General features: G+C 43.3%; 2 protein-coding genes across 11 annotated transcripts in view; one reads left to right on the top strand and one right to left on the bottom strand.

The window, feature by feature from the left end:
• gramd1ba (GRAM domain containing 1Ba) overlaps positions 1-23,541 on the top strand; it is a 325,749-nt gene extending 302,208 nt beyond the window's left edge. For 8 of the 10 annotated variants that reach the window (XM_039764176.1, XM_039764172.1, XM_039764180.1 and 5 more), the window contains 9 exons: positions 849-967; positions 2,008-2,150; positions 4,533-4,636; positions 6,259-6,459; positions 8,990-9,080; positions 12,594-12,605; positions 13,228-13,335; positions 14,554-14,674; positions 21,871-23,541. In XM_039764176.1, coding sequence (XP_039620110.1) covers positions 849-967; positions 2,008-2,150; positions 4,533-4,636; positions 6,259-6,459; positions 8,990-9,080; positions 12,594-12,605; positions 13,228-13,335; positions 14,554-14,674; positions 21,871-21,960 — 989 coding nt within the window. In that variant the 3' untranslated portion in view covers positions 21,961-23,541. The remainder of the gene's footprint in view (positions 1-848; positions 968-2,007; positions 2,151-4,532; positions 4,637-6,258; positions 6,460-8,989; positions 9,081-12,593; positions 12,606-13,227; positions 13,336-14,553; positions 14,675-21,870) is intronic. The other 2 variants (XM_039764173.1, XM_039764175.1) reach the window with 1 other exon arrangement.
• LOC120535952 (ferritin, spleen middle subunit-like) lies at positions 11,232-12,199 on the bottom strand. The gene has a single exon (XM_039764183.1). It carries the CDS (start codon positions 11,612-11,614, stop codon positions 11,306-11,308), a length of 309 nt encoding a protein of 102 aa, XP_039620117.1. The 5' UTR covers positions 11,615-12,199; the 3' UTR covers positions 11,232-11,305.
• Positions 23,542-27,859: the final 4,318 nt, after the last annotated feature.

Genomic DNA, 27,859 nt, shown 5'->3' on the forward strand with positions numbered 1-27,859 from the left:
CTATCTATCTATCTATCTATCGTATAGTACCTGACATATATATATATATATATATATATATATATATATATAGCGCCTTTCATACTTTAAAATTTTTCTTTTTTATCATTCTCTTTGACATTTCCCATTGGGGTGAACCTCCTCCTTTTTCCATGCTGGTTTGAACTGATTAGTTTTTCTCAAGAGGTAAGTAATTACCAAAGTGGGTCTTCTATGTTAATGTCCTACATCCAGCAGTCCCAGGTGGCATTTGGCACCTGTTCTTCTCAAAAAATATGGCGAGTGCCACATGCGCAGCCCTGACTCCTTCCTTTCCTGTTTTACAGTAATACCCTAAGCGTGTATTCAGTGTAGAGGACTCTATCAGACTCCATTGAACTGAATATACAAAACCACGCCAGTGCTCCACATTTTTCTTTCTGCAGTGACCCCCATGCTCAGGTTCTTTTCTGGCACTTCTCTCTGTAGTGTAAGCTCGTGCAGGTTAAATGACGCTGTCAGGGTCACCTTGTGAGCCTCTAAGGCTGAACAAACCAACAGGCCTTGTGAACTACAGATCATCAATTTAGCCACTAGGGGGCCACACTGACTGCAGAATGGAAACACAACAGCATGCAATTCTTGTTCCAGTTACCTGAGATCTGTCTTCTTCTTCTGCTTCATCTTCTTCTTCATCTTATTGTTCTTTGTCTTCTTTATCATTTTCTTCATCTTCATCTTCTGCTTCTTCTTCTGCCCAGGGTGACCTGACCCCGGCGGCTCTCTGCCATCTTCTGTTTGTCCACCTGCCTCGTTCTCGGCTACCCTTTGTTTAAATTCATTTCTCCTGTTGCTCTTGTTTCTCCCAGACATGGTGTATCATCCTTGGAGAAAGGAAGACAATGGCAACCAGACGAGGGAGATCATGTATACAATCACACTAACCAACCCTCTAGCGCCTAAAACTGCCACGGTCACTGAAACACAGGTAGGAAGTTTGTGTGTCGCCTTTCGTGTGTCACTCGTGACCTTCCAGATGACATTTCAGCAATGAGGCAGCCCTGTAGGTACAACTGCAGCCATGGATTATTAGATCATTCTGGTCAGAGGCGTCAGATAACTTGAACAAACGATTATGGTGTTAACACTTTTTTACATTTTTTTTCTTTAACAATTAGGGTTAGGGTTAGGGTTCTCTGAGTATGAGGTTTTGAATATTTCTAGCTTGGTGTTTTGTTCATGTATTGCCTCTGGAATAAAGTTTTTCTTTTTATTGCCATTTATAATGCCATGTAATTTCTGGTGGCCCGTCATCAAGACGTGGCTCCCAGTTGTCAGGGGGCGTGTCCTCAGAGGTCACGGCCTTTGCCGTCATTGGTGCAGCAGAGCACTCGTTATCTGTGCGTGTTCTTCTTATAATTTTTTTTTTGTCCTGTTGGTGTTGAAATTATTTGCATCTCCTATGACTGCTGTTCTTGTTTAGCGTTTCGGTCTTGGCAGCTCATGTTTCTGATTTTGACTGTGCTCATCTGCAACATCTTCACTGCCCAGTGCGCCAGTGCCATTTAATAGCCGGTGTGGCCACTAGGGGTCATCACATACTGTATATTAGAATATTAGAACATTAGAACAATCGAGATGAGAACAGGCCATTGAGCCCAACAACGCTTATCAGTCCTATCCACTTATTTCTTCCATAACAACATCAAGTCAAGTTTTAAAAGTCCCTAAAGTCTTACTGTCTCCCACACTACTTGTTCTCTTATTCCAAGTGGGCAACGGTCACCAGAAAGAAGTAGAAACAGAGAAAGGTAGAAGGTAGAGAAAGGAAGGCTTGTGCTGTGAGACTGTTATATCACACGTTCATATCTTTATTGTAATAAATTGTCATTTAAATTCGTATTTGTGTTGGTGTTGGAGTGTTGGTGCCCCCTTTACTGGTTACATAGGACTGAAACAAAAAACAGAGCCCACGTTCTCCCAGCCCCTCCAAGGCCTCACTTTCTGTGCTCCTTGTTTTATTTTCAGACTCTGTACAAGGCCAGTCAAGAGAGCGAGTGTTACGTCATCGACGCCGAGGTCATAACGCACGATGTCCCGTATCACGACTACTTCTACACTCTCAACCGCTACACGTTAACACGAGTCGCCAAGAACAAGTGTCGTCTCAGGTAAGCAGCCACCGATGGTGTTGGGGACTGGCAGGCTGTTAATGCCCTGAACTACCGAGGGCAGCTTTCAGGTAGGTTAATGAAAGATGGGGGCTTGTTGACCAGCCTATAGTCGTAGTCGTGGTGTATCAGCAACCATCCATCCATTATCCAACCCGCTATATCCTAACTACAGGGTCACAGGGCTCTGCTGGAGCCAATACCAGCCAACACAGGGCACAAGGCAGGAAACAAACCCTGGGCAGGCCGCCAGCCCACCACAGCCATCCTAATCTGTACTGTCAAAGACGTTTAAAAAAAGGTAACCTTCTGGAGGTTTTATGGCAGAAAAACCTTAAATGGAAAATAAAGTATTTGGTGGGTCAAAATTGACCCAAAGGATGTGGCAAGGGTAAAACTTTGTTTAGAAAGTGTGCAAAATTTATAATTTGTGTATTTTACGAATGACAGGATTCCATTGCATTTCAGAAATTTAAATTCTGAGATCCCTTTCCCCACTGATCATTAAGAGGCAGGATTATTAATGGCCAGTTAATGACAAATTAATGGACTAATAATTGATTAACAATTATTGGCCAAATAATGATAGATTAATGGCCTCCTGCGCTTCACACCTGTAACACAGAGATCTGAATGACACAATTGCAAAAAATTAATTGCTAGTTAAGTTAGATTAATGGCAAATAATGAAAAATTATAATAGATTAATGTCCAATTAATGATTAACAATATCTGGCTAATAATCATTTGTAATTAAATAATAATTAAATTAATTTATTACAAATGATTATTAGCCAGATATTGTGGAGTCAATGGCCAACTAGGTTTCATGCCTTCAACACAGACATCTCTAAATGTCACACTCTCAGAGATTAATGGCCAGTTAGGTTTGATTAATGAGAGATTGTAATCGATTAATGGCCAGTTAATGACAAATTAATGGACTAATAATTGATTAACAATTATTGGCCAGATAATGATAGATTAATGGCCTCCTGCGCTTCACACCTGTAACACAGAGATCTGAATGACACAATTGCAAAAATTAATTGCTAGTTAAATTAGATTAATGGCAAATAATGAAAAATTATAATAGATTAATGTCCAATTAATGATTAATTGATTATTATTTAATTACAAATGATTATTAGCCAGATATTGTGGGGTCAATGGCCAACTAGGTTTCATGCCTTCAACACAGACATCTCTAAATGTCACAGTCTCAGAGATTAATGGCCAGTTAGGTTTGATTAATGAGAGATTGTAATTGATTAATGGCCAGTTAATGATTAATTAATTATTTTAATAACAGATAATGAGGGATCAATGGCCAATTAGGTTTCATACCTTTAACAAAGACATCTCTGAATGTCACAATTGCATAAATTAATGGCCAGTTAGGTTAAATTAATGGTAATGATAGATTAATGACCAAGATAATGATTGATTAATCTATTATCAGCTAATGAATGACTAATGAATGACTAATTTGTGATTAATGACCAGATAATGATAAATGAACAGCCAGCTCGCTTTCATGCCTATCAATTCAGACATCTCTGAACGTCACAATCTCTCAGATTAATGGCCAGTGCTCTCCATTATTTCTGATTCCCAGGAGGGCTTCCAATGTCACTTCCGGCCACATATGGCTTTACAAAAGCCCTGAGGTCATCTGTCCAGAGCTCCCCCTAGTGGTCCCGGCTTTCCCTGCCTGGCAGTTGACTTATTTTTCCCCAAAGGCACCAGGTGACCCAGCAGGGTGCCTCAATGGCAGCTTCACAATGTGCCCTGTCATATGGCTGGGCCAGACATTGCCCCTACGAAACCCCTGGGGTCACCTTACTCAGAGCTCCCACCGGTGGCACCAGGTATCCCGGCTAAGACTGCTGGCTCACTTTTACCAAGGCAACTTTGCAGGGGCCTCAATAGCAGCTTCTCGCTGCCCCCCAATCACAAGGTTGAGGGCCGTTTAAAGTTCCATGTTGCCTTCCCCACTGCCCTTTCTATTACATTCTCATTCTCTAACTTGAGGGGCTCTCTTCACTCCTTCATCTTCTGACAGCCCAGCTGGGACAGGGTCTCCAAAGCCTGACCACAATTACCTTTACAAACTCTAAATGAACATGCCTTATGTCTGCCAGTGTGTATAAACACATTTGTCAGAATCCTTTAAGTTTTTATTTTTTTCTGTAACAGGTATGGCTGGCCTGTTATCTTTATTTAGCTGCCATGCGCCTTCTCAGGTTATTTTGTCCAAGTGTGCTGTGCTTGTTGTTGCTCCTGACCGTGTGTGTGCGTGTTCTTTGTTACACCTGTGTGGCCTGCTGTGCCTGCCCTGTTGCCATGGAAACACAGATAAAGGTCTTGTTTGCCTTGCAGGGTGTCCACTGAACTCCGGTACAGAAAGCAACCCTGGGGGCTGGTCAAGAGCTTCATTGAAAAGAACTTCTGGAGTGGCCTGGATGATTACTTCCGACATTTAGGTACGTGTTGTCTTGTGTACTTTAAACGTTACCTTGGCGCGTTGCTCTTCCATTTCTCATGTTGGATTCCGGTGTGACCCCAGAGTTTTAATAGACTGTTTCTGCTCAATCATAAAGTCATTGTACTCGGTAGACGTTAGGGGTGAGGCCCTGGCAGAGTCGGCCACTTTGCACACTTTGGTGTCCTGGTTTGTTGGTTGTCTCGGTGCATAGCCTGTTGCATTGAATGCCATAAATCTGTCCTTATCAAGCTGCTTGATCCATTTCAAAGTCATGGGGAGGGGGCAAAGTGCTTATTTTAGGTAGAGGAGAAGTAACCCTGGACAGAGTGCCAGTGTGCCACAGGGCACCCCACACCTAGTCCTCAGAGAACTTAACACACTTGTCATTGGGATGTGGAAGGAAAATTGCATCCCTGGGAATATATGTAGTGTCTGGGTTTGACGGGTCATGAAGCAGAAAAATATTTGGGACACCAGTCAGGTCATCCCGCTTAATAAGGAAGTCCAACCAAAAAAAAAAAAAAACTCACACCTTTTTCTGGCTTCAATACTCATAGCATGTGGGCAAAATAAACAGCAAAGAAATCCGGCTCTATGCCGAGGTAAATCGAGAATATTCAGTGGAGGCTCCGTCCGGTGGGCTGCTCTGCTCACAAATGACACCTCCTTCTGGGCGCCTGGCATTCTTGTCTTATGCAGGCAGGAAGGGGCGGGGCTATGTGCCCTGGATGGTTTTTCAGAGCTGCGGGGAGAGAAGAAGAGCACATTAGTGACAGCACCCTGGTGGGTCATCACATACCCCAATTGAGCCTGTAAGGGGGTCCTCAGAGGTGCATGCGTGACCATATACTCTATATATATTACACACAGTATTTTTTTTTTATGTTATAATATTTGTGAGTGCCAAGTGCCAATGGCCCTGTATCAAAAGGAGGAGTGACAACAGGGGCTATGTAGAAAGTCTGGGCTCTTCAGTTACCCTGTTTGCTTTTCTGAAGCCGTGAATGTTGTGTATGTCACGAGCCGATGGCAGTTGGCGTGCTTTTCACCATTTGTACCATCCTGTGCTGTGCTTTATAGTCACATCTCTGTGTTCTGCCTTTTCCACTGCAGCATTTTGGATCCTTTTTGTCTTAAATAAAATGTCTCATCCTGGGGGCTTCAAGTTCTTTCAGATCTCAGTGTGCTTCAGGTGTAGACTCCAGTAGTCAGACCTTGTCAGATTTCAGGGTCTCGTGACTTTGTGATCGTGGGTGCCAATCTGTTTAACCTGCGGCTATAGGCAGTCATTCTGGTTTTAAATGTGTCATCTTTTTGTTGTGTGCCTTCTGTTTCATACAGACTGTTTTCATGCCCTGGTGGTGCGTACGGACATCCCTTGATGGGCCAAACTCTGTAACTTCAGACTGCTTGATATTTTGATTTAAAACGTCAGCACAGCCATTTACAAGTTGTGAGCCAATTTTTTCCCTCATCTGGCCACTGAGGGGCACCATGTCAATCTGAGATAATGACATCTCCCATTGAATTTTCAAGGACACTCGCTGCTTTGGCTGCTCTTCCCTTAGGTGCAGCTTGGTTTAAAAGACCAATTCTCTCCTGTTTTGACTCTCCCAACAGAGATTGAGTTGACAAAGGTTGAGGCGACGTTCATCGAGTCCCACCGACAGTCACCCAAAGAAAAGAACACGAAGGCTTCAACCGTGAGGAGACGGAAAAGGCCGCTTGCCCACATCCGGGCCCAGCACATGGAAGAAGTGGTCAGTCCGGTCACCACGCCCACCGATGAAGAGGTCATTCACAGAATCAAGCATGTGGCAGGTACAGCTATAGCCTTAGCTCTCCTTGTGGTCTGGTTTGTAGATAACTGTGTGTGTGTGTGTGTGTGTGTGTTCTGGTGCCCTCTTCAGGCTATAGCCTTGCACTCTGTTATCTAGCTGAGATAGACTCTGGAATTTCCCCATGACTCTAGACTGGAATAAGCAGGTTAGGAAATGACAAGACATTCAAAATACAAAATTAGAGCCACCATATATCAAAACCATAAAGCTCTGGCATGCAGAGATAAGTCTTAACAGAAAATCTTTCAAATATGAAGATATTTATTGAAATAAATCAAAAATAACAAACTAGCAAAAAAGGATTTGCCTAAACATACAGTCCAAGGAAAATTAGTCCAAATCTATAATCTGATAACAAAACTCCAAAGACAGAAGCAAAATAAATTGAAATAAATCATAAAGCACTCTCAACAGACTGCTACACAAACTCAGTGGTTCACTGCTCTTTTGTATTGCAATATAGAGGCAAAGGGAGGAGCCAGCAGCAGAGATGTCAGGGTGGCCCCTCCTTCTGTGGCTCCGCCCACAAAGTACTCTCGTGGATTGCAATATAAATGCAAAGGGAGGAGCCAGTAGCAGAAATGTCAGGGTGGCCCCTCCTTCTGTGGCTCCGCCCACAAAGTACTCTTGTGGATTGCAATATAAACGCAAAGGGAGGAGCCAGTAGCAGAAATGTCAGGGTGGCCCCTCCTTCTGTGGCTCCACCCACAAAGTACTCTTTTTGGATTGCAATATAAAGGCAAAGGGAGGAGCCAGCAGCAGAGATGTCAGGATGGCCTTCTGCATCTCCACCTACAAAGTACAAGTAGCACATTTAAAGTGACAGTATGTGATTATTAAATATTTAACAAGCACAATAAAAATAATCATCCAGAATTAATCAAAACAATAATAAAACAAAAAATGCGCATTCATTCTGGATGTAACATATTTACTGCATACTTTGTTTTTTTTTTTTTTGTAGGTGTGTAGACGTCCCATTTTTGTGAATTTTGTTCCTTACAATAATTGTAATATAAAGAAGAAGTCATGTCTTTAACCAGCTGCTACAAAGATAAAATGTACCACAAACATATTGTAGATTCCCCACTATTATATTGTATTGAGGATTACTTGTGTGTTCTGTTCTGCATATTGTTTTGTATTTAGCGCCTTTTTTTTTTGGCACCCACTTCATGCCAGCATACCTGGAAGAGGGTCTCTCTTTGAAATGCCTTTCCCAAGGTTTCTTCCATTTTATTCCCCACAAGGGTTTCTTTTGGGAGTTTTTCTTTGTCTTTTTAGAGAGTCAAGGCTTGTCAAAAGGCATTGCCTGTTAAAAACCATTACGCTAATTCTCGTGTGATTTTGGGTGATACAAAAGTAAATTGTATTGTGTTGTATTGTATCGTGAACAAAAAAATGACAAAGGCAGCTCTCTGCTCTCTTTGATTTAACAGACATTTAAAACATTTGCCTTTTTTGATTGCTTGGTTAATAAGTTGTGTCCCATTTTGAGACTATGAAAATCTGGTCAGCCTAGCTGCTTGGCATCAGCCCTGCTCCCTGTATGTTGAGCCTAAGGAGGCGGGGCCACCTAATTAGGCAGCTCGGGGGCGGGCCCACAGCCCAGTAGTATTTATGCCAAAGCTAAAGAGGGTTTGACAACTTCAGCATTGTGTTTGTTTTTTCTCAGTTCCTGTTCTTGAATTTGCTAGCTTTGGCCCTACTTTGTCTTTAAGGTACCATCTTCTGTTTGGCCAATTCTTGGATTTGTTTGCCTGAGGGCATTTCTTTTACTGTTTTGCCTTTTTTGAAATTCAATATTTAAAGATCAAGGAGTTTTGTCTTTGTTTCCAGTTTTCCCTTTCATCATTGTTGTAGACATTCTGTTCTTTAAAAGCCCATGTTTGGGCCTCTGTAGGCTTGAAGCCTTCTTTCCTTTTGAGTTTGGGCCCAGGCTGCCTGTGGTGAGGCTCAGAAAATGAAATAATAAGAGCAGGCCTGGCCTCTCATGTGGGTTTTCTGAGGCCTGCTCCCCTTTTTGTGCTTTTTCATGCCAGGATGTTACAGCAGTAGCCTGTCCCATCTGCACATTTATGTGTGTATATTATGGAGCTGCTCCTGACTGAGTGTGTGTTCCAGTGCTGATGTAATAGAATTTCTCATGGAAGGATGGTGTCTCATCCACATGCTTGGAGCATTGATGCGAAGTGGCCCCGACTCTGTTCTGGTGGCCTGTTAAGCCAACTAATCCATTATATTTACATTATTAGCCATCCATAAAAGATTTATGTCACTGTGAGGACTTCTAAGGACTGACGTGACACCAGAGATGTCACCAGAGCCCCTCACCCTCGCCACTCTTTATTCATCTGCATGCGTTGAATTCCCAAGGCGTGGTTACTCCCTCGAGTTTACATTTGGCTTTCTTGCAGGGCCGAGGTCGCTAACTGAATGTGCCCGCCTGTTTATTTAGGAGGTCGGCCTCATGTAACGTCCTCCCTGTGCTTCTCCTTTTGTTTTTTCAGGTTCCACGCAAACTAAACACGTCCCAGATGACCTTTCTGGAGGCCTCGCTTTGTACAGTGTTTCCAAGTTGCTGCTAATCATTAGTTTTGTGTAAGTAGACATGTCTGCCTTCGTCTCTCCTTGGCCGATGGAGATCAGCTGGTGCTGCTGCTGAAAGTCGGGTACTCGCACTGTGAAGGTTTGCCTGTCGAGAACCTCGGTTTTATTTTTATTTTTATTTTGTTCTCCACCACTGTGGGCCAGATACTGTACATAATGAAGTGGACACTCTGGACTGCATTGCATTGTGGTCCTTTCTGGCTCATGAAATTAAGATGGAGTTACTTAAACTCCTAAACCTAAGGAGCCTTCCTCTTACTCCGTATGCTTGAAGCATCAGGCTTCTGGCCTGCACAAAGAGTGGGAAAGGCCCTTGAAATTCAAACAGAATGGGAGAGGGAGACCACCTAAGACTCCTCACCCACAATAACAAAAGCAGTGCTTTATTTTAGAAATTTAGTACAAAATACTCCAAATCAAGAACTCAAACTGGGCCAAGAAGGAATCAACATGTGATGCCTAAACACAACAAGGCTACTATTTAGTCCGGAAAGTTCATAAATAGCAAAGAAATTATTTTTTTTAAATGGAATGTTTACTGAGCACAATATAAACTCTCCTTCAGGGCGAGTTTATCAAACAAGTATTCTGGCCACGCACTGCTGGTAGCTCCAGTCTTGTTCAAGATGCTGATGTAGTCAACCATTGTCTTGATGATTTACATTCATAGATTAACAATCGATAAAGCAATTTAATCATTAGAACCATCTTGACGAGAACAGGCCATTCAGCCCAACAAAGCTCGCCAGTCCTGTCCATTTATTTCTTCCAAAAAAACATCAAGTCGAGTTTTGAAAGTCCCTAAAGTCTTACTGTCTACCACACTACTTGGTCGCTTATTCCAAGTGTCTATCGTTCTTTGTGTAAAGAAAAACTTCCTAATGTTTGTGTGACATTTCCCCTTCACAAGTTTCCAACTGTGCCCCCGTGTTCTTGATGAACTCATTTTAAAATACAAGTCTCGATCCACTGGACTCATTCCCTTCATAATTTTAAACTCATCAATAATGTCTCCTCTTAATCATCCTTTGTTTAAACTGTAAAGGCTCAGCTCTTTTAATCTTTCCTCATAACTCATCCCTTGTAGCCCCTCAATCAGCCCAGTCGCTCTTCTCTGGACCTTTTCTAGCACTGCTTTGTCCTTTTTGTAGCCTGGAGACCAAAACTGCACCCAGTACTCCAGATGAGGCCTCACCAGTGCGTTATAAACCTTGAGCGTCACCTCCTGTGACTTGTACTCCACACATCAAGGCGCTATATAACCTATAACCTATATAACTGTTTGCCTTCTTAATGGCTTCTGAACACTGTCTGGCAGTCGATAGTGTTGAGTCCACTATGACTCCTAAATCCTTCTCGTAAGATGGATTCTCAATTTTCCGACCGCCCATTGCATATTCAAACCTCACATTTTTACTTCCTATGTGTAATTCTTTACATTTACTGACATTAAAATTCATCTGCCACAAATCTGCCCAAGCCTGTCTGCTGTCCAAGTCCTTCTGTGATGATATAACAGATTCCAAATTATCTGCTAATCCACCTATCTTGGTATCATCTGCAAACTTAACTAGCTTGTTACATGTACTTATATTCCTATATAAATCATTTCTATATATTAAAAATAGCAGCAGCCCTAGCACTGACCCCTGCTGGTCACCACTCTTAACATCGACCAGTTCTGATGAGGTTCCTCACACCATCACCCTCTTCTTCCCGTGTCTGAGCCAGTTCTGCATCCATCTAAAAACATCACCCTGATCTGCCACTTCTTTTAGTTTGATGCCCAACCTCTCATGTGGCACCTTATGAAATGTTTTCTGAAAGTCAAGATAAACAACATCATCATACGATCTGCTCCACTTTGATCGCATCTTTTTGTTGCCTCCTCATTGAATTCGAGCATGTTAGTAAAACATGACCTTCCTCTTCTGAGCCCATGCTGACTGTTCCTAATAACTCCTCTTCTTGCCACGTGTTGCTCAATCTTATCCTTAATAATTCCTTCCATTCATTTTCCTGTGATGCACGTTAAGCTTACTGGCCTATAGTTGCTTGGATCTGCCCGGTCACCCTTTTTATATAATGGGATGATATTTGCCATTTTCCAGTCCTTTGGAACCTCTCCAGTGCGCAGTGACTTCCTAAATCCGGTGATTTCCACCTCTTCATTTTGTGAAGATCTAGTAAAGCCTGCTTGATAGTGTCCTCCAGGTTTAGAGCGGCCTGCATTGCATCAAGACCACAGGCCCCCACTCATCCTTTTCTGGTTTCTTGATGTTTTCTTGACGGAAGGTGCGACCTCCCCTTTTGTTCTGAAATTCCCTCAGCTCCTCTGCATTCTCATTCCCTTCATCACTTTGCTCTTTGAAGAATTTTGCAAAGCCTTCCAGGGCCACATCATCACGTCTGAAGTGGCGAGACATCGACACGTAGGTGTAGGAGGAGGTCGACTCCATGTTATCCATTCGGCTGATGGCAGCTTCACAATCGCTGGGGTAGTTCTGGCGAACCTGGGATGCCATTGTGAGAGTTCCTCTAATAACTGAAATAAACAATGAAGTCGGAAAACGTTGACACTGTAGGACCTGGGGGTTCCGTTCAATCACTGTTAAAGCAGGTCTTACTTCTACCGATTTGAAATCTGCAAAGAAATGAAATCTAAATCCAAAATGGAGACTGACAAGATAAATTTAATGATGAAGGCCGAAGCACCACATGGCAGCCACTGTTATCTTCTAAAAGTCAGGGGGGCACTTGGTACAAATGTAAAGTGTTGCCCCCCATCTTATGACCAGTGGCAGTAAGAATTAAAGCCTCTGTGTAAATGCCTGTCCACCAGGGTCTTGTAGGGACCCTCAGTGGGGCCTGAAATCCCAAACTGAACCAGGTGCCAACACCAACAGGTATCGCCACCTAAGTGTGTTTAAGCAGACTGCACAAATTCACGCTGCTCTCCATTGTTGTCACCTTTCAACGGGCGCTCTATTAATGGACCCCCTCTTTATATTTCATCACAGGGCTTCAGTTCAGTCACTCAGCCGCATTTCTAAAGAGATGTCCAAGTCCGTGCGGCTGGCTTTCTGATTCTTGGCCCTCGTCTCACTTTCTCCATATCCCCTCTGAGCTCTCCTTGTTTTTGTCTTCACGTTGGTGGGCTCTCTGTTTCCTGTGCTTTCTCCCTCTGTCGCTCTCTTTGAAACTGGACCAGTGATTGTCTAAGAAAATTAATTATTAAATCATAATCATGTCCTGATGCTGCAGATTCCTCATTCCTTCCTTCCAGACTTCTGGCCCCATATCTGTCTTTGTGTCCCCCTTTCCTTGTTTTTTGATTTAATTTCCCAATTTATATCAGTAAAGCTCCTGTGTTAAAGCAGCCTCTCCCACTAGTGACCACCCTAAAGACATGCCCCCCCGCCTTGTTGATGTTGTTCAGCCTCGCCCGCCCTGTCTGTCTAATAATGTGCTCTTGTTTCTGTTTCCTTTTTCTGCTCTCATTAGGATCTGTCTGAGGTAGACGACTTTACTGATGCTTGCCGTTTTGTTTGCTGCCCTCATGTTTACCTGTCATGTTAAAGCTTTAAATGACTTGAACGCTCAGGGCTTTGTTCTTTGGCCTCCTTAATGGAAATTGCACTCTAAGGTGGTCTGATCCCACCTGAACCAGTATCAGGGTGGGTTAACATGGTCCTGCTGGGCTACAGGCCTTTATGTCTTCATTGCAGCTGTTCACATCAGTGACTTGATACAAGGCCAGTCTGATATAGTCAATGAACATTGGTGTGGGAGGCGTGCATTGATGCCGGGGGTCTACTCATCTCTAGGAACCTCCTTTAGAGGAAGTGTCAGGAAGAATAAAGCGGGCAGAATGAGAAGAAGAACAGAAAAACTTAGAGGAGCAACAGACAAAACACTCTAAAGTTAAATTAGGGGTTGAGGCAAACGTTTTAATGGTCAGATCAGCTGCAGTACAGTCCCGGTGGTCTTCCAGGACTTAGTTAACCCACCCTTCTGCAGTGTGTTTCTGTGTCACCCTAAACCTTCACTCATCTCTTCCTTCTTACATTTGCTAGAAATGCCCAGTAGACTCCTGGTCTTCTACCCCATTGACTCTCTTCTCCCATGTCCTTCGCAGCTTGGTGTTATTAGTGTTCCTCAACATGATGCTCTTCTACAAACTCTGGATGCTGGAGTACACGACGCAAAGCCTGACGACGTGGCAGGGCCTGCGCCTCCAGGAGAGGTGAGTCATCTTCCTCATCTGTCTCCTCATCGTATACTGTGCCTTTCCTGTCTCTCTGTCTATCCGCAGTATCTACAGGGTTGTTGCTGCACTCCTGGGATGGATGGCACCTCAGCTCATGTTGGGTCTGTCTGTCTGTCTGTCTGTTACACAGCGTCTTTCATTTCCATCAATCGACTGTAGACTTTCTACCTACTATGTACTCCCTCTCTTCTGTATTATATAGTTTCATATCAATCATATAGTGCCTTTCACATCTATCTATCTATCTATCTATCTATCTATCTATCTATCTATCTATCTATCTATCTATCTATCTATCTATCTATCTATCTGTCTATCTATCTGTCTGTCTGTCATATAGTGCCTTTCTTTATCTATCTGCCCATCTCTCTTTGTACAAAGGCCCATTCAGATGGCTGTCAGATGTACAGTATATACTGTATTTATTTTTATATTTTTAGTTTCATTTTAATGATGTCTTGAAGTAATTAGGCTATTTCAGGGTAAGACCCACCGGTATTGTGTGCCCCTCACAGTGTACCTTTTTCTGTGCTCTTGTCTTTTCAACGTGAAACATGAGGTACTTTGTAGTTTGTTTTAGGAGGTCTGCTGCTGAGTTGTTTCACGGGGGTCCCATTCTGAGACTGAGGCTCTTGACCTTCATTGTTTTATGCGTTGTGCTCCTAGCACGTGATTGGCTGTTTCGATTGTTGTATGGATAAGCAGGTGTACAGGTGGTCCTAATCATTTGCCCAGTGTGTGTAGCATGTGATTAAAGGATGTGTGGGGTGGGGTGGGGTGTGGGAGTCTTACAGGCCTTAAGAAGTGACTGTCAAATAAAGAATGTCATAGACAGACCTAACCTGACAGCCTGAGATGTGTGAAGACCTGAGTTACCTCAAATGTCTCAGAGTCGCTCGGTCCACAGTGAGAGGGACATCGGAGTCTGTTTCGATGTCTAATTGTCACTCTCTCTAACTTCAGTACTGGGTGGAGGGGTTTTAAGTGGGGGTCCATATCGGCCAGCCGTTCACTTGCCATTTTCAGTCAAGGTGAGCTTATCAGTGACATGAGTGCATCATGGCGAGACTTTCTTGATTGTGCCCCTGTCATTACTACGCAGCACAAGCTCCCTTCTCTGGCTGTAGCCCTACAGGTGGGCACCTCCACAGCCCGGGGGCTGCTTTCTTAAACTCTGCCGCCTCTTGTTTGCAGCAAACTGCCGCAGTCGCAGATGGAGTGGGCTCAACTACTGGAGTCACAGCAGCGCTACCACGACTCAGAGCTGCAGAAGTGGAGGGAGATCATCAAGTCCTCGGTGCTCCTCTTGGACCAGGTCAGTATAGTGGGCTCTGCCTGGGCGGACATGCTTCATTTTGGGTGGCTTTCGTGAGGTCCCCATGACAGGCCTCTGTGTCCCAGCTTCTTGAGTCTTTTATTGGTTTGTTTTGAGGCACAGCCAAGGACAAATTCAAGGTAACAGTCATGGAGCAGGGGGTCCCAAGTTCAGTCCTGGGAGGTACGTCTGTGCCTGCGGATTTTCATGCCAACCAGTTTTCCAAATGAATGGTTCACTCTTACTTCTAAATGGTCTGCTTGGTTCATTCGTCTTTTTCTTTCTCTTATGTTTATATCAAAACCAAACTCCCCTTTTCCATATCCTTTTTGATTCACTTTTTCCCATGGAGTTTATTCCCTAATGGCCAACTGCTGGTGATTAGCAATGAGCAGTGCAGACGCGGGTGCGGACGACACTGAACCTTCAAGCAGAGCCGCTGCTTCCATTTGCATGTGTTTGCTTAGCAGACGCCTTTATCCAAAGCAACTTCCAAATGAGGGAAACATGATCAGGTAATGGAGGGACTGTCACAGGATGTGTGTAAGTATGTGTGTATAGTGTGGCCACAAGGTGGCGCCACCGAGACCTAAACCTCGGGCACAATGCCACCCATCACGGTCCTGGGTCCAAATAAAGCATTTGATTACACAAACATAAATCACCAACTGTGCAAAAGCAGCCAACCAAAAAACTACACCCAAGGGCCTCTTCTTTCTCTCCTTCCACTCCTCTTGTTGAGTGTTGCCCCCCACTCCCATCTCTCGACCCCTCCAAGTGAGGTGGTGGGCTCCTTTTAAGCAGGACCCCGTGAATGCTTTCTGGTGCCTTAGAGTGTCCCCTTGGAAACACATCTGGGTCATGTGGAAACGTAGGAAGGTCCTCCCCTGACATTTGTCTCTGACATCTCACAGGGACCCCGACAGCTCTGCACTTCTGGCCCCGGCAGGTGTCTAAACTGGGATGCCTCGGGAGGACCACTGCCACCTGTTGTATTGGGGATGGAACTGCTCCTGGTATTCTGGCTTCCTCTGGCCTGAGCTTTATATATGCAGTAGCAAGAAGTCAGGATACCCGCATGTCCTTCACTGCACTTTCAATATGGATGGATAGATAGATACATAGATAGATAGATAGATAGATAGATAGATAGATAGATAGATAGATAGATAGATAGATAGATAGATAGATAGATAGATATGAAAGGCACTATATGATAGATAGATAGACAGATAGATAGATGTGAAGGGCACTATATGATAGATAGATAGATAGATAGATAGATACTTTATTAATCCCAAGGGGATATTCACATACTCCAGCAGCAGCAAACTGATAAAAAACAATACTAAATTAAAGAGTGATAACAATGAAGGTATAACAAACAGACAATAACTTTGAATAATGTTAGCGTTTACCCCCTCCGGTGGAATTGAAGAGTCGCATAGTGTGGGGTCTCCTCAGTCTGTCAGTGGAGCAGGACGGTGACAGCAGTCTGTCTCTGAAGCTGCTCCTCTGTCTGGAGATGATCCTGTTCAGTGGATGCAGTGGATTCTCCATGATTGACAGGAGCCTGCTCAGTGCCCGTCGCTCTGCTACAGATGTCAAACTGTCCAGCTCCATGCCTACAATAGAGCCTGCCTTCCTCACCAGATTGTCCAGGCGTGAGGCGTCCCTCTTCTTTATTCTCCTTCCCCAGCACATCACCATGTAGAAGAGGGCACTCGCGACAACCGTCTGATAGAACATCTGCAGCATCTTATTGCAGATGTTGAAGGACACCAACCTTGAAATCAAACAAATCACCAGGCCCAGATAATATTTATCCTTGTGTTCTTAAGTTGGCTAGTGAGTGCAGATATAAACCCTTGACACATATTTTTAGGAAGTCACTGCCCACTGGAGAGATTCCAAAGGACTGGAAAATGGCAAATATCATCCCATTATATAAAAAGGGTGACCGGGCAGATCCAAGCAACTATAGGCCAGTAACATGCATCACAGGAAAATTAATAGAAGGAATTATTAAGGATAAGATTGAGCAACACATGGCAAGAAGAGGAGTTATTAGGAACAGTCAGCATGGACTCTGAAGAGGGAGGTCGTGTTTTACTAACATGTTGGAATTCTATGAGGTTGCAACAAAAGCATACGATCAAAGTGGAGCTTATGATATTATTTATCTGAAATGCATTTATCAGAAACCATTTGATAAGGTGCCACATGAGAGGTTGGGCATCAAGTTAAAAGAAGTGGGAGTTCAGGGTGATGTTTTTAGATGGGTGCAGAATTGGCTCAGACACAGGAAGAAGAGGGTGATGGTGTGAGGAACCTCATCAGAACTGGCTGATGTTAAGAGTGGTGACCAGCAGGGGGCAGTGCTGGGGCTGCTGCTATTTTTAATATATAGAAATGATTTATATAGGAATATAAGTAACAAGCTGGTTAAGTTTGCAGATGATACCAAGATAGGTGGATTAGCAGATAATTTGGAATCCGTTATATCATCACAGAAGGACTTGGATAGCAGACAGGCTTGGGCAGATTTATGGCAGATGAGTTTTAATGTCAGTAAATGTAAAGTAAAAATGTGAGATTTGAATACACAATGGGTTGTCAGAAAATCGAGAGTCCACCTTATGAGAAGGATTTAGGAGTCGTAGTGGACTCTAAGCTATCAACTTCCTAACAGTGTTCAGAAGCCATTAAGAAGGCTAACAGAATATCAGGTTATATAGCGTCTTGATGTGTGGAGAACAAGTCACAGGAGGTTATGCTCAACCTTTATAATGCACTGGTGAGGCCTCATCTGGAGTACTGGGGGCAGTTTTGGTCTCCAGGCTACAAAAGGGACATAACAGCACAAGAAAAGGTCCAGAGAAGAGCGACTGGGCTGATTGAGGAGCTACAGGGGATGAGTTTGAGGAAAGATTAAAAGAGCTGAGCCTTTATAGTTTAAAGAAACAAAGATTAAGAAGTAATATGATTGAAGTGTTTAAAATTATGAAGGGAATGAGTCCAGTGGATCGAGACTGGTATTTTAAAATGAGTTCATCACGAATACGGGGACACAGTTGGAAACTTGTTAAGGGTAAATTTCGCACAAACATTAGGAAGTTTTTCTTTACACAAAGAACGATAGACACTTGGAATAAGCGACCAAGTAGTGTGGTAGTCAGTAAGACATTAGGGACTTTCAAAACTCAACTTGATGTTTTCTTGGAGGAAACAAGTGGACAGGACTGGCAAGCTTTGTTGGGCTGAATGGCCTGTTCTCGTCTAGAATGTTCTAATGTTCTAACCCTCTAAGGAAGTATAGTCGGCTCTGTCCTCTCTTACACAGAGCATCAGTATTGGCAGTCCAGTCCAGTTTATCATCCAGCTGCACTCCCAGATATTTATAGGTCTGCACCCTCTGCACACAGTCACCTCTGATGATCACGGGGTCCAGGAGGAGCCTGGGCCTCCTAAAATCCACCACCAGCTCCTTGGTCTTGCTGGTGTTCAGGTGTAAGTGGTTTGAGTCGCACCATTTAACAAGGTCTTTGATTAGATTCCTATACTCCTCCTCCTGCTAGATGTGAAAGGCACCATATGATTGATTGATTGATAGATAGATACAATTAGGTCCATAAATATTTGGACAGAGACAACTTTTTTCTTATTTTGCTTCTGTACATCACCACAATGAATTTTAAATGAAACAACTCAGATGCAGTTGAAGTGCAGACTTTCAGCTTTAATTCAGTGGGTTGAACAAAACGATTGCATAAAAATGTGAGGCAACTAAAGCATTTTTTAACACAATCCCTTCATTTCAGGGGCTCAAAAGTAATTGGACAATTGACTCAAAGGCTATTTCATGGGCAGGTGTGTTCAAGTCCGTTGTTATCTCATTATCAATTAAGCAGATAAAAGGCCTGGAGTTGATCTGAGGTGTGGTGCTTGCATGTGGAAGATTTTGCTGTGAACAGACAACATGCGGTCAAAGGAGCTCTCCATGCAGGTGAAAGAAGCCATCCTTAAGCTGTGAAAACTGAAAAAACCCTTCCAAGAAATCGCTACAATATTACGAGTGGCAGAATCTACAGTTTGGTACATCCTGAGAAAGAAAGCAAGCACTGATGAACTCAGCAACGCAGAAAGACCTGGATGTCTACGACAGACAACAGTAGTGGATGGTCGCAGAATCATTTCCATGATGAAGAGAAACCCCTTCACAACAGCCAACCAAGTGAACAACACTCTCCAGGGGGTTGGCGTATCGATATCCAAGTCTACCATAAAGAGAAGACTGCATGAAAGTAAATACAGAGGGTGCACTGCAAGGTGCAAGCCACTCATAAGCCTCAAGAATAGAAAGGCTAGATTGGACTTTGCTAAAGAACATCTAAAAAAGCCAGCACAGTTCTGGAAAAACATTCTTTGGACAGATGAAACCAAGATCAACCTCTACCAGAATGATGGCAAGAAAAAAGTATGGAGAAGGCGTGGAACAGCTCATTATCCAAAGCATAGCACATCATCTGTAAAACACGGTGGAGGCAGGCAGTGTGATGGCTTGGGCGTGCATGGCTGCCAGTGGCACTGGGACACTAGTGTTTATTGATGATGTGACACAGGACAGAAGCAGCCGAATGAATTCTGAGGTGTTCAGAGACATACTGTCTGCTCAAATCCAGCTAAATGCAGTCAAATTGATTGGGCGTTTCATGATACAGATGGACAATGACCCAAAACATACAGCCAAAGCAACCCAGGAGTTTATTAAAGCAAAGAAGTGGAAAATTCTTGAATGGCCAAGTCAGTCACCTGATCTTAACCCAACTGAGCATGCATTTCACTTGTTGAAGACTAAACTTCGGACAGAAAGGCCCACAAACAAACAGCAACTGAAAGCGCTGCAGTAAAGGCCTGGCAGAGCATTAAAAAGGAGGAAACCCAGCATCTGGTGATGTCCATGAGTTCAAGACTTCAGGCTGGCATTGCCAGCAAAGGGTTTTCAACCAAGTATTAGAAATGAACATTTTATTTCCAGTTATTTAATTTGTCCAATTACTTTTGAGCCCCTGAAATGAAGGGATTGTGTTAAAAAATGCTTTAGTTGCCTCACATTTTTATGCAATCGTTTTGTTCAACCCACTGAATTAAAGCTGAAAGTCTGCACTTCAACTGCATCTGAGTTGTTTCATTTAAAATTCATTGTGGTAATGTACAGAACCAAAATTAGAAAAAAGTTGTCTCTGTCCAAATATTTATGGACCTAACTGTAGATAGATAGATGTGAAAGGCACTATATAATATAGATAGATACATAGATAGATAAATAGATAGATAGATGTGAAAGGCACTATACAGGTGCTGGTCATAAAATTAGAATATCATGACAAAGTTGATTTATTTCAGTAATTCCATTCAAAAAGTGAAACTTGTATATTCGATTCATTCATTACACACAGACTGATGTATTTCAAATGTTTATTTCTTTTAATTTTGATGATTTTAACTGACAACTTATGACTACCTAATCACTAGCCGCCCCCCGTGGCTTTGCCCGCGTATTAGTGACACAGGACAGCGAGGAGGGTCCTGCCCAACTCCCCACTCCTGACATCACGCTTCCCCCTCCCCTCGGCCCACAGCTTCTGTCTCGGATTGGCACGAATATATCATTCCTGCAAGCAAACTATGATTCTTAGGACGATGAGAGAAGTCGCAAAATCAACCGTAATGTTCAAGCAAATTCTACAAAAAAAAAAAAAGATCCAAGTCTGTTAAGAAGTTCTCTCATTTGCCAGCTAAGCGAATGTTAGTTACGCCCCCAAGGCAGATGCGTGAGTGAGCCCCGCCCCCCTCACCTCTAACCACTGCATGTTTCTCGGATTTGCACAAATACATCGCTACCGCAAGCAAACTTTGATATTTAGCTCAATGAGAGAAGTCACAAAATCAACCGGAATGTTCAAGCAAATTCTAAAAAAACCCGATCTTAATCTTCTAAGTAGTTCTCTTCTGAAAGCGGACAGACAGACAGAGAGACAGACATTGGATTTGATAGAGAGAGTATACAGGGATGTGTGTGAGTGTGTGTGTTTCTATACATTGAACCCATTCTCCATTGTGCCTACAACTGCTGGGATAAACTGCCACTATCCCCTTCACTATAATTAGGTGGGCACAGCAAGTGGAAGGGGGGATGAATGTAAAATTCAAATAACTCAGTAACCTTAGGCCTAAGAGTATGTATTGTAACCAGTAGAGGGCACCACCGAGCCTTGAGCCTCAAACCCCAGACCCAAAATTTCCACCACAGTCACCAACTGCCATAAAGTACAGCCAGAAACCATACAAAGCAATGGCACTCCTTCCACCTCCAGCTGAGTGTTGCCCGCTGCCTCCCGACTCTGACTCCTTTTATGCTGGACCCAGAATGGCTTCTCGTGACTCGGCATGACTTCGGGGTTGTTTGGGGACTAGGGAGGTCTCCTCCGTCAACAGCCCACCACCCCCCTTGAGGCACCCAGGGACCCCGACAGAGCTGCACTTCCCATGAGCCCCTGAGGGTGTCCAAGAGGAGAACACCTCCAGTGAACCACTGCCACCTACCGTAAGGGGGATGGAAGTGCCTGTGCTTGTCCATCCCTTGGCACCTTCAATCGTGGCAATGGGTCATGCCATCTTTCAACTAGGGTGCCCTTCTGTCCTTCGTGGCAGTCACTGTATGTATCCACATTGCGTCTCTGTTTATGATGTGTACTGTATGTGTGTGTGTGTGTGATGTCGTCTTATTAAATCATGGCAGAGCCCCCAGAGTTAGAAAGTGGAATTATTGGTGGGACCAACGCAGACTCCTGCTGCCCCTTCTCTGATCTGCCCATCCAGAATTCCAACAAGCATTTAAAGACATAGCAGATACGGTACATGGCAAATACACTTGCCGCAGATTTCTGAATGCAGAATACACCAAGAACTTAAGACTGAAGCGTTCATTTGTGAATGAAAACCCGCAGCCACAGTGGTACCCTCCCAGGACTGAACCTTGGGACCCCCTGCCATAGAGTGTCTTTGTTGGCCCCATTTACTAAAGTCTATCCTGCGACGGAGTTCAGCATCTGTTATGTGGTAGGGGAGGTGTTGGTTCTTGTGCCCCCCAACAATGCCCACCTCATGTCTGTGCTTTTTACTGTCCCACCCAGATGAAGGACTCGCTCATCAACCTGCAGAAGGGCATCGGCCTGAGCGACTACTCCACCGAAACGGAAGACAAGAGGAATCGCTACCACTGACGGACATTTCCAGGCCAAGAGGGAACGGTGTGCAATATGTAAATATGCGTTTTACGCAAGTTAAGTCGAGATACTGGACCCCCACACTCCTCCTCCACATCCCCCCTGCCCCCCCATTCCCCTCCCCCAAGTTGTGGTGGACAGTATTGAGTCGCTGCTGCTCCACAATGGATACTTAACATGACTGAAGCTCAAGGTGACCACAGGCCGGACAGAGAGCTCGGTTAGCACTGAGGCATCATGGGAAGACAGCAGCCACGCTAACCAGGGCCGACACTCCTCTGTTTTTTTTTTTGTTTATTTTTTAATTTATTCTTTTTATAGAATGTTGTACTGTAAGCTTCTGCTGCATAACAAACAGAATCGCATGTGTTACCCTCCATAGGCCGTCATTGTCCATTGAAGGCATTTAACTAGAATTCTGTGCAATCAGTGTCTGAAATGAGACAGAGGCAAAGACAAAAAAAATAAGGCATTATTTAATAGAAAGGAGGAAAGGCGGGTTTATTTATTGAGGAGGCACAGAGCAGCGGAGTCCGCTCTGTTGGGGTCTTTACCCGAGCTGCAGAATCCCTTTTATCTTCAGGGGACATGACGTGTGACAGGGACCAGACAGAGACGCTGCGCACTGAGGGACAGTAGACGCTGGACCATGAGATATCGTCTCACAAACTGCTGTCTTAGCTGGGGCAGGACCCCCGTCGGACAGCAGTCCTTAACACTTAGCGCTCTTGTCCTGAGTTACCATTGGCTGTCTTTGTCATGTCAGAGGTCTCAGACAAGATGGCCACACATTGCTAACCACACTGCTGAAGTAAAAGTGAAACTGGTCTGAGATCAGTGCGGGGTGCGGATTAAGAAATGGTGCCCGCCACGCAAAGGCTTCAACCAATCCCAGCACTGCTCAGCACTGGCAAAGGGGCCAAAAAACGACTGCCTTGGCACAAAACCAAAGGCCCGTCTTTAAGCTGCAAGGTGCTTGTGTGGTGTTAAAGGGTAAAACGGGCACCCATGTGCGTGAGACACCCACTTGGGCACAGCTGGGCTGGCATCCCTGCTGAGTTTTTAAATGCTTCTTCAGATTATTGTATTCATTTATTGTTGTATTTATTACAACTTGTCAAACTGTAACAGTATATCTTCCAAGAGGAAACTACAATATGTATATAAATATGTTTCATAGCCATAGTTTTTAAACGAAACCTCACCTAGAGAATTCTGGGAAAGCACTTTGACTGGCTATGGACAGATGTACAGCTAATTGCAGGTGCTGTGTACATTAATACAACTTTGTGTTCTTACTGTTATGTACCCTCTGGGTGTGTATGTGTGTGTGTGTGAGTGTGTGCGTGTGTGTGTGTGTGTATACGGATATAGTGTCTGTGACGAGGGGTACTCCAGGGGTCTGTTAATTCAAACATTGGAAAATAAAAAAGCTACAAACACAGCCATATATCCTGTAACATATACTGTATGTCTGTGTATCTGCTCTGTGTAATAGGCGATGTGTGTGTGTTGTGTGTGTAGATACACACATACATGTAGAGTGTAATACAGAGTGCGTGCCTGTTGAATAACAAATCTTTCATCCCTACCCACATATATACAGTATATATAAAGTAGGTTTATATAAAGGTATGTATGTATATAGATACAGTGTATATATATATATATATATATATATATAAATATTAATATTAGATATGCTGTATATAAAGCAGGCTTACAGTTGTTTGTATGGAAAAAGACATGCAGGCTATGGTTACTGGGATTGTTCCAGTTTCCCCATGACACTGCCATAGATTAGTGGGTTAGTTAAAGAATGCATGTACTGCGTCTGGGTCTATGTACATGTATACATGTATTTAATTAGTACAGTATATATGCACATATTCATACATTACATATATAATACATACTGTATATGTAACATTTTCATATGTTATACCATATATATATATATATATATATATACAAAGTATATAATGTGTGTAAAAAGAAAGATACAGTATACAATATAATTATATATAGTAAAGTAAGATATTAAATATAATTAATATATATGCACATACACATTACATATAGTACCTATAGTATTTCTGTATAGTTTAATATACTGTATATTTCAATTTAAATCTAAATAATATAAATATAAACATACTGTATATATGTTTGTTTGTGTGTGTATATATAAAATATATATGCACAAGCTGGTATTTTCCAGGTTCTGTATATGTATTTTCACATTATATAAATGTATGTGTGTGTGTCCATACAGTATATAAACATACATATATAGGTGGAGTGGTGTCTCTGAGGTTAAGGATCAGCGCTGGTATCCAGATGGTTGCCGGTTCGAATGCCAAAAGAGCAAAAGAGACCCTACTCTGCTGGGTCCTTGAGCCAGGCCCTTATCCTGCAGTTGCTCCAGGGGTGCAGTACAACATATGTATGTGTATATATGTATTTATATATATGTATATGTGTGTATTTTTTTTTTTTTTTTTTTTCCTGTTGAGGCTCATGTGGTGTGTGTGTGTGTGTATTTGTACTGTATTTATGTGTGTGTATACATATAAAGTATATATATATATATATATAGAGAGAGAGAGAATGTTTAGAGGGGTGGGTGTGTGTTTGTCTTTCTATACACTGTTTTTTGTCTGCACTGTGCCCACCTAATTCAAGTGCGGGGACAGTGGTGGGAAAATGGAGGGAGGGATGAATATAAAATTCAGATGTCACTATAACTGTCGGCCGAAGAGTACGAATGTATCCACACACACTCACACACACTTACTGTACCAGTATGTATTTATAGTATGTATGCGTGTTTATGTTCATGTGTGGTGTCGTCTGATTAAATCATGGTATTGCACCCAGAGTTAGAAGAATGACAGTGAAGAGGCTGACGCTCATGGTGGGCCAATGCAGACTCGCGCTGCTCCTTCTCTGATCTGTTTGGGCCTGGCACCTGTCAGACTGTAGTGACCCATGACCAATGCATCACCAGTACCCAGACTGGACCAGACCCACCTTAGGCTTCCACATTTCTCCAGTTCCTCTTTGTAGCCTTCATTAAGTGAGCACCAGTGCTTTAGTTGTGCTCACCATGGTCATCGTTCCCTGCCATCTTCCTGTACTGTTGTTTTCCTCTGAGCCCACCCTGCAGTCTGAAGTGTGGCTAAGCTTTTCATTGTCCATCAAGGAAACTTCTGAGGGGCCATAGAGGAGTGTGTGTGTGTGTCAGGTGGTGGGTGGCGTGTTTTGGTTTATTTTTTTTTTGTTCTTCTCATTCTCTCACCTGAGCTATGCAAGACTGTCAGTTTCTGAAGAGAGAAGCCCCCCGGGCAAATGCTGTTCCACTGTTTTTTTTTTTTTTAGTTGGACTTCGGGTCCCACCTTGGGTTCTGCTGTGCTGACAGAGTGTTCTCCTCCTCGGTGGTTCAGATGGTCCGGTGCCAGGTGGCCAGTTCTAGACTCGGTCCGATTAGTCGCCCGTCTCCTCAGGGAGGTCTGCATTGGCCCAGCTGAGCCCCGTCTGGACTGTAGACAAGGACCCCCCACCCCCCCCCCCCGGTGTTTCTCACAGGGATTCTGCAGCTCGTGATTAGTCCATTGTCCTGCTTTTCATATTCTAGGTGTATAGCAATGCTGAAAATGCTTGAAAGAATGACAGGTGCAGATATTTATTGTGAATTGCTGTAAATAGACAAGAGAAGATGAACCTCTACGGGGTAGCTGGTGTATATGGGGTGGGAGTGGGATTTGTTTCCATTTTTTCTTTTTATAATTCTTTTTGTTTGTTTCCCTTCTCTTTGGTTTCCCCACCTTGTGTGAAGTACACGATGATTGTAAACCATTCCTCATCGGCGTCTCTTCTGTAGCCAAACTGCCTTGTATCGACTCTCGGCTGCCGTAACGCGCCCCCCACCCCCCCTTTGCTGGGCCAGGCCGGCTTCTGGACCTGCAGCTCTAGTAGGGGGTGCCGTCGGCCATTTTTCTTTTTTCGTATTTAAACTGCATGACCGCCTGGTTCAAGGCTGGCATCCCTGAACTGAGTGCTTGAGAACCCAACACACTGTTTTAGTATTACAAGCCTGCAAAATCAACCCCCAAATGCCGCCGTATTTTAAGAAGCCAAGGAGGAAATATTGGCCATTGTAGGAAATGAGCTCATCTACTGAGCGTTAATCAACCAAAAAAAAAAAAAAAGTACAAAAGATGGAAAAGGGAGAAAAAATTAATAATAATAAGGTGAGAAAAGGCTGGGAACCCTCACACCAAACGTCACCCAGATAAACTGAAGCTAAAATGGCTGGATAACACATGGATAACTTTAGCACGTCCCCCGCGTCCTTATGCACTTCTTCTGTATGCGTTTGTGGGTAACGTGCCCCACTGTGCCCGGGGCTGCCTCACATCTTGTGCCCGGTGCTGTCTGGATAGGCTCCAGCTCCCCCGTGAGCCTCAACTGGACTGAGGGTTTGAAAGGGTTGCTTTGTGATCAGATCATTTATTAGAAGAATAAAAGAAAACCAAACCGATATGAGCAGACGAGAAACAGAAACACTAAAGAGACGAAAGAGAACCGAACGATTTGAAGAGCAAGCTTGGGCCACCACATAGCCGAGAAATCAGGGTGAAAACGAGTCTGGGCTTTAAAGAATTGACCTAGGCAGGGACGTACCAGGCGGGCAACAGGCTGACATTTCTGTTTAGTAGCCTGGGAGGTCCAGTTGAGTTTCATGGCTAAGAGACTGAGGAGAGTTAACATGTGATGGGGTGAGCTCCAGCGGTGCGTGCAGGCCACAGGCTGCTGAAAAAGCGTATGACAAGGAAAATCATTCCAGATGTGATTATAGGGTGGCACAGTGCCCAATGCTGCCAGCTCACAGTTCTGAGTTCAGACCTCTCAGCCTGTGAGGAGACTACATGCTCTCCCCTTTGTCTAGGTGGGCTTTTCTCCAGATACTCATTAATTTTCCACACCATCCTTCAAGGCATTCAGGTCTGGCTAATTTGTGAGTTTGTCAAACTAAAACTGAGGTGATTGTAAGGGTACCCAGTGGTGGACTGGCACACTGTTTTATCGTGGAAGGGGCCTAAGGTGACCCTCTTCGTACATTCAGACTCTTTATTATGCACATATTTCTGACAGGCGTTTCTTTTATGTATCTATATCGGGGTCCTCAATCACGGTCCTGGAGGGCCGCAGTGGCTGCAGGTTTTTGTTCTAACCCAGTGGCTTAATAAGAAGCACTTATTGCTCAAGTGACACTTCTGCTTCATTTTATTTGGCTCACTCATTAAGATTTTGAACCCTAATTGCTTATTTTAGTCTTAAACAGCTGTATTCTTGGTTTTTAATTGTTCCTAATTAGCAATAGCATGCAAATGACAAGAGAGACCAGCATTTCTCTATTTAGTTTGTTACCATTTACACCTGTGTGTATTCATCATGCACTATTAGGTTTGATTTAAATACTTGGAAGGAAAGTGAAGAGAAAAAAGTGAAGGACTGAGAATTACTCATCCATTTTAGCCTTCAAATCATTTGGATGATATCCTTAGAAAGGGGAAGGAAATCGAAGATATGAGAACGACCTGACATAGCAGAGATAAAGCACTAACAAGCCATGAATTTAAATTATTGGCAAGAATTGCTTTCTAATTAAGGAAACGGGTTAGAACAAAAACCTGCAGCCACTGCGGCCCTCCGGGACTGTGATTGAGGACCCTTGACCTATATCATATATATTTAATTCCATATTTAGATTAGGTAAACTTTATTAATCCCATGGGGAAATTCAAATGCATAATAATGTTCTACATTATTATTATTATTATTATTATTATTATTATTATTATTATTATTAATAATAATAATAATAATAAT

This window comes from Polypterus senegalus, chromosome 9 (assembly GCF_016835505.1).
Source record: "Polypterus senegalus isolate Bchr_013 chromosome 9, ASM1683550v1, whole genome shotgun sequence".
NCBI lineage: Eukaryota > Metazoa > Chordata > Cladistia > Polypteriformes > Polypteridae > Polypterus > Polypterus senegalus.